General features: G+C 44.3%; 1 protein-coding gene across 3 annotated transcripts in view; it reads right to left on the bottom strand.

The window, feature by feature from the left end:
- Positions 1–2,644: 2,644 nt before the first annotated feature.
- LOC105476914 (tubulin delta 1) overlaps positions 2,645–9,025 on the bottom strand; it is a 32,641-nt gene continuing 26,260 nt past the window's right edge. For all 3 annotated transcript variants that reach the window (XM_071082837.1, XM_071082838.1, XM_071082836.1), the window contains 2 exons: positions 7,814–7,997; positions 2,645–3,549 (listed from right to left, as the gene is read on the bottom strand). In XM_071082837.1, coding sequence (XP_070938938.1) covers positions 3,447–3,549; positions 7,814–7,997 — 287 coding nt within the window. In that variant the 3' untranslated portion in view covers positions 2,645–3,446. The remainder of the gene's footprint in view (positions 3,550–7,813; positions 7,998–9,025) is intronic.

Here is a 9,025-nt window from a genome sequence, read left to right as displayed (position 1 = left end):
AGTGCCTGGCACTGAATAGATACTGGTTGAATGGATGAATTGACTGATAATAGTGAATTGTTGGCATACTTAGTGAGTGCTAAGTGATGGGTAAAATATAGGAGAAAGATGTTGAAAGATGTTGTAGATTGAACAGTAACGGCCGATGGGGGAGGAGAGTTTTCGGGGACATCCCAGGGCTGGAAGTGGCGAATGCATGGGAAAAAACAGGTTCTACAGCTTAAGCTCTTGAGAAAAGCACAGATTGGGGAAGATAAGAGAGAAAGAGCTTGACAATAAGAAAGAGTTTGCATTCACACTGTGCTCATTGTCCATAGGGGTGCATTCTGGCTCTGCAGGATAATGTCTGACAACATAATATGCCAGTTACCTCACAATCTAAGAAATTACACTTTCAAAGTTTTCTGGATCTGTGCGCCCAGGAGCTAAGACAGCCAATGTTGTCCTGGCTGACTGGCCATTATCTCCACACAAATCAAAGTACATTTCCAATGCCACCCCATTTGGAAGCTTTGACATCAGCATCTTGGTGTTAATTTTTAACTTAAAATCACAACTTTAAGAGCAAAAATTTTGTTATTCCAAGTAGACAAGAAAAAAATTATTTTCCATGTAAATGTTTTAACCCAAGCTTTAAAATATTTAGGTATTGGCCAGGTATGGTGGCTCATGCCTGTAATCTCGGCACTTTGGGAGGCCGAGGCAGGTGGATGGCCTGAGCCTAGGAGTTTGAAACCAGCCTGGGCAACATGGGGAAACATCATCTGTACCAAAAATACAAAAATTAGCTGGGCATGGTGGTGCACACCGATAGTCCCAGTTATTAGTGAGGCTAAGGTGGGAGGATTGCTTGAGCTGGGAGGTTGAGCTGAGATCATGCTACTGCACTCCAGCCTGGGTGACAGAGCGAGACCCTGTCTCCAAAAAAAAAAATATATATATATACACACACACACACACACACACACACACACACACACACACATATATATAATAGGTAACCTTACATATCAAATAATGCAGTTGTGGATCATGAAAAAGGGTCAAATAGCATAAGCAAATGGACCCAGAGCTCTGTCTAGTTGGGATTTGCTTCTAATATTCACCTGCTAATGATTCCATGAGTTGCCAAATTAGAAATATACTTGCCCCTATTGGTACCTCATGAATTTCTTTTTTTTTTTTTTTTTTTTGAGACGGAGTCTCGCTGTGTCGCCCAGGCTGGAGTGCAGTGGCCGGATCTCAGCTCACTGCAAGCTCTGCCTCCCGGGTTTTTACGCCATTCTCCTGCCTCAGCCTCCCGAGTAGCCGGGACTACAGGCGCCCGCCACCTCGCCCGGCTAGTTTTTTGTATTTTTTTAGTAGAGACGGGGTTTCACCGTGTTAGCCAGGATGGTCTCGAACTCCTGACCTCGTGATCCGCCCGTCTCGGCCTCCCAAAGTGCTGGGATTACAGGCTTGAGCCACCGCGCCCGGCCCTGAATTTTCTCAAATATCAAATGATTTCAACTTATGACTTTCTTTCAAGTTAACTTCTAGCAAGGTTCCTCAGAATCGCATTGACCCCTGGTGAGACACTCAGTTACAGATCTTCATGAGTGCTGGTTTAGTCTGGGAAATTGTTTCAGTCTGTGGATCTTTTCAATGCTTAAACAATTACTTTAACTTGTTTTGTAAAAATTATGATCTAATTATTTTTCAAGTATACTTGGGTTAATGAAATGCAGCAGTGGGATGTGCCTTTTAGCAGCAGAACAGACCACTTTTTACATTCCTTAGAAATAAGATATGGTTCAGTATTTTAAATCATAGCAACAGTTGATAAGAAAAACAGCAAAAAGGTAATCATTTCCATATGGAAAGAAAAGGAAGAACCAGTGAAGCTGTGAACTGTCATTTTTCCATATAAAAGTCACTACTGGTAGATTTGGCAGAAAGGGCAAATGTTCCTATTTGTTTCTCATTTTACATTCGTTAATATATTGCATGTGATGTGTTTTATGGAAATACAACATTCCCTTCAAACTCAGTTGTCAATTTCCAAGCATGTTTTGTCTTGGGTGAAACCCATATCTTGTGTGTCAATTTCATCAAGTAATTATATTTTCTTGGTGATAATTTTCTTAACTTAGTGAAAAATTTAGGTGAAAATTCTTATCCCTTTTACTGAAAAGCATATAACCATCATCCATACCAGCTGAATACCTGTAAGTAATTTTTTTTTTTTTTTTGAGACAGCCTTACTCTGTCACCCTGGCTGGAATGCAGAGGCACGATATCAGTTCACTGCAGCCTTGACCTCCCAGGGCTCAAGTGATCCTCCCACCCAAACTTCCAGAGTAGCTTGGACCACAAGTGTCTGCCACTACACCCAGCTAATTAAAAATTTTGTTTTGTAGAGATGGGGGTCTTACTGTATTGCTCAGGCTGGTCTCAAACTCTTGGCCTCAAGTGATCCTCCCACCTTGCCCTCCCAAAGTGTTGGGATTACAGATGTGAGCTACCATGCCCAGCCCATTATAAGTAATTTTAAAGCAATAATTGAATAAAATCAATTTCTGCTCTGGCATTCCAGGATCCAAAACAAAATCTGACCCAATTTTCTCATGCCCAAAAAGTTGAAGAAAAGCACACTAAGTACACATTTACCTATTTGCTTTTGTAGTTAGGCATAAGCATTTATTACCAAAATCCTCATATTTATTTTTAAATAGCTGCTTTGAGTGGAAACTCTTACCCTGTTACAGAATATTCAAAATACATGTTCACACTGTAGCATTTGACAACATCTCCCTCCTGTGGTTCAAAGCATTCATTTCAAACATGAATATATTAAGTACAGAATTACAATTCCTTAGCTTGAAATTATGCTGTGAAAGTTTGGTTCATGCTTTGTGAGTTGTTTTTGGAGTAAAGAAGGAAGATTTAAGAACATGTAGAGAATATTCTCTTTTCTTGGCTAGTTCCAGAGTCCCAACATCTCAGCAAATTGTTTCCCCAAAGTTCTTTAGAAAAGCACCATTTTTTTCTTACAAATGAAATACCAAGTGGATGTTTTCATTGAAAAACATGCGATTCTCCATTTAAAAAGTTTTCTTCCTTTTCTGTGGGCATAATATGCAGAACAGACTCAGCATTCTACGTGGTTACTTTAACAGAATGGAACTTTGAAAACTTTACAGAGAAAATAGTATTGGAACAAAAAATAGCCGGGTGAGGTGGCAGCGCCTGTAGTCCCAGCTACTCGGGAGGCTGAGGCCGGAGAATGGCGTGAACCCGGGAGGCGGAGCTTGCAGTGAGCTGAGATCCGGCCACTGCACTCCAGCCTGGGCTACAGAGCGAGACTCCGTCTCAAAAAAAAAAAAAAAAAAAAAAAAAAAAAGAAAATAGTATTGAAAATATTTTAGTCCAAAAATGCCCTAAGGTACTTTTCCCATTGTTCAAGATCAGAGGTTACAGTAACTGGCAACAACCTGCTCTAATGACGTGAAACTGTCTAAAAAGTCCTCCTCTTCAATTCCAAATTTTGTGTACTGATGAATGTAGGCTCTGGTGGAAAAAAACCCAGAAATTACAAAATAAAAAATGTCAGGCAAATGAGTAGCTCTTCAACAATAAACAGACCTTTTCTAGCTCATGAACATTTGAAGATCACATCTTTCAGAAGTCTTACATTTGCTTTGTTTACTCCAAAGATTAGTGAACTTTTTTTTTTCTTTTTTTTTTGAGACAGAATCTTTCACTATTGCCCAGGCTGGAGTACAGTGGAGAAATCTCAGTTCACTGCAGGCTCCGCTTCCCGGGTTCACACCATTCTCCTGCCTCAGCCCCCACCAAGTAGCCGGGATTACAGGTGCCCGCCACCACACTGGGCTAATTTTTTGTTTTTAGTAGAGATGGGGTTTCGCCATGTTAGCCAGGATAGTCTTGAACTCCCGACTCAGCCTCCCAAAGTGCTGGGATTATAGGCGTGAGTCACTGCATCAGGCCCGTTTTTTTTTTTTTTTTTTTTTTTTTGAGACAGAGTCTCGCTCTGTCACCCAGGCTGGAGTGCAGTGGCCGGATCTCAGCTCACTGCAAGCTCCGCCTCCCGGGTTCACGCCATTCTCCTGCCTCAGCCTCCCGAGTAGCTGGGACTACAGGCGCCCGCCACCTCGCCCGGCTAGTTTTTTGTATTTTTTTTTTTTGGTAGAGACGGGGTTTCACCGTGTTAGTCAGGCTGATCTCGATCTCCTGACCTCGTGATCCGCCCGTCTCGGCCTCCCTAAGTGCTGGGATTACAGGCATGAGCCACCGCGCCCGGCCCGTTTTTTGTTTTTTTTTTTTTGAGTCTCGCTCTGTTGCCCAGGCTGGAGTGCAGTGGCGTGATCTCGGCTCACTGCAACCTCCGCCTCCCAGGTTCAAGCGATTCTCTTGCCTCAGCCTCCTGAGTAGTTGGGACTGCAGGCACATGCCATGACGCCCAGCTAATTTTTGTATTTTTAGTAGAGACAGGGTTTCACCGTATTGGCCAGGCTGGTCTCGAACTCCTGACTTCGTGATCCACCTGCCTCAGCCTCCCAAAGTGCTGAGATTACAAATGTGAGCCACCGTGCCCAGTCCTTCTTTTTTCTTTTGTGTGTGTGTGTGTGTGTGTGTGTGTGTGTGTGTGTGTGACAGAGTTTTGCTCTTGTTGCTTAGGCTGGAGTACAATGGCTTGATCTCCACTCACTGCAACCTTCGCCTTCTGGGTTCAAGTGATTCGACTGCCTCAGCCTCCCGGGTAGCTGGGATTACAGGAATGCACCACCACACCCAGCTGCTTTTGTATTTTTAGTAGAGACAGGGTTTCTCCATGTTCTCCATGTTAATTAGGCTGGTCTCGAACTCCTGACCTCAGGTGAACCGCCCGCCTTGGCCTCCTAAATTACTGGGATTACAGGTATAAGCCACCGTGCCCGGCCTGAACTTTCAAAATTTATGTCAAGCTCTCTGTTTTTTTAGTGTCCAAAAAACTGGCAAAGAAGAGGCACCCAGGAAAGAGCAGCATGTTCAGATCTGGCTATCTACTCAGTATATACATAACACCCTATATTCAGTATAAACTCTGAAAAGTACCTGAGAAGTTTCATATAAGGCCTGAAACTAGAGAACACATCAATCCAGTTCTAGGAATGGAGTGAAGCCTCCCAGGTGCTCTCAGGACATTTAATTTGTAGTTATGCCAGGGTGGACCTCTTAATCCCTCCCACACCACAAATGCTTTCTTTTTTGTTTGTGTGTTTGTTTTTTGAGACAGGGTTTTGCTCTGTCACCCAGGATGGAGTACAGTGGTGTGATCTCGGCTCACCATAACCTCTGCTTCCTGAGTTGAAGCAATTCTTGTGACTCAGCCTCCCAAGTAGCTGGGATTACAGGTGCGCGCCACCACACCAGGCTAATTTTTGTATTTTTAGTAGAGGTGGGGTTTCACCATGTTGGCCAGGCTGGTCTTGAATTCCTGGCTTCAAGTGATCCACCTGCCTTGGCCTTCCAAAGTGCTGGGATTACAAGCGTGAGCCACCATGCCTGACTGCTCCTTGCAAATGTTCTGAGGCACAAAAATCATGTACAAAAAGAATATCAAGGGCAGACATGAATTAAATTGACATCATAATGGCTGCTACCATTTAATGAGAGTAGGACGGGAATGACACCAAAAAAGGACGGAGTTCACGGCCCTGTGGAGTGGGGTTTTTTTTTTTGAGACGGAGTCTCGCACTGTTGCCTGGGCTGGAACGCAGTGGCACAATCTCTGCTCACAACCTCCACCTCCTGGGTTCAAGCCATTCTCCTGCCTCAGCCTCCCCAGTAGCTGGGATTACAGGTGCCTGCCACCATGCCCAATTACTTTTTGTATTTTCAGTAGAGACGGGGTTTCACCATGTTGGCCAGGCTGGTCTCAAACTCCTGATCTTGTGATTCACCAGCCTTGGCCTCCCAAAGTGCTGGGATTACAGGCGTGAGCCACCATGCCCAGCCCGAGTGGGGTTTTATGGACTGGTCACACGCAGGATGGTTGGGCCCTGGGGTATCCGAGCTAATGAAAGTTATAGGTGGCTGGGCACAGTAGCTCATGCTGGTAATCCCAGCACCTTGGGAGGCCAAGGCGGGCAGATCACCTGAGGTCAGGAGTTTGAGATCAGCCTGACCAACATGGAGAAACCCTGTCTCTACTAAAAACAAAAAAATTAGCTGAGTGTAGTGGGGCATGCCTGTAATCCCAGCTACTTGGGAGGCTGAGGCAGGAGAATCGCTTGAACCCGGGAGGCAGAGGTCACAGTGAACCGAGATCACGCCACTACACTCCAGCCTGGGCAACAAGAGCGAAACTCCATCTCAAAAAAAAAAAAAAAAAAAAGAAAAAGATAGTTAGAAGCCTTGTCCAGTCATTTGAAGAATTCTGCTTTGACTTAAGTAACTGGTAGAGATCAAGAAATCTGCTAAAACATGTTAGTATGAAGTAGACATTTCTTAGTATCAAACTGAGTTGAATTTAATCATATATCTTATTGAGGAACATGAGGATCTTCCAGTCTCCCAAGGATTTATCTATTAATTTATTTTTACTTTTAGACGGAGTCTTGCTTGTCGCCCAGGCTGAAGTGCAGTGGCACAATCTCGGCTCACTGCAAGCTCCACCTCCTGGGTTCACGCCATTCTCCTGCCTCAGCCTCCCGAGTAGCTGAGACTACAGGTGCCCACCACCACACCCAGCTGATTTTTTGTACTTTTAGTAGAGATGGGGTTTCACCATGTTAGCCAGGATGGTCTCCATCTCCAGACCTTGTGATCCGCCCACCTTGGCTTCCCAAAGTGCTGGGATTACAGGCGTGAGCCATCGCACCTGGCCTTTTTTTTTTTTTAATTTCATTTTTTTTTTTGATGGAGTCTCACTCTTGTCGCCCAGGCTGGAGTGCAATGGCATAGTTTTGGCTCTCTGCAACCTCTACCTTCTGGATTCAAGCAATTCTCCTGCCTCAGCCTCCCAAGTAGCTGGGATTACAGGCACCCACCACCATGCCAAGCTAATTTTTGTATTTTTAATAGAGATGGGGTTTCACCATGTTGGCCAGGCTTGTCTTGAACTCCTGACCTCAGCCGATCTGCTCACCTCAGCCTCCCAAAGTGCTGGGATTACAGGTGTGAGCCACGGTGCCCAGCCAGATCTTATTTTTGAAAACTATCTTATTTTCCCTGCTTTATAATAAAATTCTACTTTAATAATGTCAAACAATTACTGAGCATTTACTAGCCCGGCACAGTACTAGCTGTTTTACAAGATTATCTTATCTAATCCTCACCAGAAATTTCCTCAGTTAGGACCCTCTTACACAGATGAGGCAATGAAGCCTGAAGTCACGTGCCCAAGGCTTCACACCTTCACACCTACACAGTGGTAACCATGCTTCCTCGAGATCATACCTCATGCTTTAACGCTACAGTATCTGCTTAAAGGTTAGAAAGGCTGCCGTGCGCAGTGGCTCATGCCTGTAATCCCAGCACTTTCGGAGGCCGAGGTAGGCGGATTCCGAGGTCAGAAGTTCGAGACAAGCCTGAGCAACATGGTGAAACCCTGCCTCTACTAAAAATATAAAAATTAGCTGGGGGTGGTAGTGGGAGCCTGTAATCCCAGCTACTTAGTAGGCTGCAGCAGGAGAATCGCTTAAACCCGGGAGGCGGAGCTTGCAGTGAGCCGAGGTCATACCACTGCACTCCAACCCGGGCAACAGAGTGAGACTCTGTTTCAAAAAAAAAAAAAAAAGAAAAGTTTGTAGACTTATTTTATACTTACTTTGAAGCAAACATATTCCATGCCTTCCCGACAATCATATCAAGTGGTTTTACTAAGAACTGGCTATTGCTGACCAACACTGCAGACTTCTCATACTTGCTAAAGGCCCGCTGGGTTTTCCACACGTTGAAAGCATTAACAGGTTCTAACCAGGAAGTGTAGAGAGCTGGATCTTTAAATCCCTCTAGAGTAAAAACAAGATAAGCCGTCTTTTTATAGCATAAATTAGTAATTGTGAAAATGAATAAACAAACAGATATTTTCTTGTCTACTTCATCAGAGATCTTTTATTTTGCCTTTTAAAACTTGTGTTCGCTGGCGCGGTGACTCCCAGCACTTTGGGAGGCAGAGGAGGGTAGATCGCTTGAGCTCAGGAGTTCGAGACCAGCCTGGGCAACATAGTAAAACCTCATCTCTACTAAAAACAAAATTAGCTACACATGGTGGTGTGCATTCTTCTTAACAATTTTCTGAAAGGTATGAATTATTACACTTTTTTTTTTTTTTTTGAGACAGGGTCTCACTCTGTTGCCCAGGCTGGGGTGCAGTGGCATGATATTGGCTCACTGCAACCTCTACTTCCTGGGCTCAAGCAATCCTCCTGCCTTAGCCTCCTAAGTAGCTGGGATTACAGGTGCCTGCTACCATGCCCAGCTAATTTTTGTACTTTTTGTAGAGATGGGGTTTCACCATGTTGGCCAGGCTGGTCTCGAACTCCTGGCCTCAAGTGATCCACCTGCCTCAGCCTCTCAAAGTGCTAGGATTATAGGGATGAGCCACTGCACTGGCCCCCTTTTTTTTCTATACAATGAATATGGACGATTTATCCAAAAGTAATATAATGCTAATTTTTTTTTTTTTTTTTTTTTTTGAGACAGGATCTTAGTCTGTCACCAGGCTGGTGTGCAGAGGCACTATCACAGCTCTCACTGCAGCCTTCACCTCCTGCCCTTAAGTGATCCTCCCACCTCAGCCTCCCAAGTAGCTGGGACTACAGGCCCATGCCACCACGCCTAATATTTTTATTTTTTGTAGAGATGGCATTTCACTATGTTGCCCAAGCTGGTCTCAAACTTCTGGGCCCAAGCAATCATCCCACCTCTGCCAAAGTGCTGGGATTACAGGTGAGAGCCACTGTGCCTGGCCCTATTTTATACTATTATTTGTTCTTTCTCTGAGGGACATTACAAGGTCTAGATTGTTCAGTTTTCT

Source organism: Macaca nemestrina, chromosome 17, assembly GCF_043159975.1.
Source record: "Macaca nemestrina isolate mMacNem1 chromosome 17, mMacNem.hap1, whole genome shotgun sequence".
NCBI lineage: Eukaryota > Metazoa > Chordata > Mammalia > Primates > Cercopithecidae > Macaca > Macaca nemestrina.
Note: the sequence above shows the minus strand (reverse complement) of the source record. Positions and strands in the feature narration are given on the sequence as shown.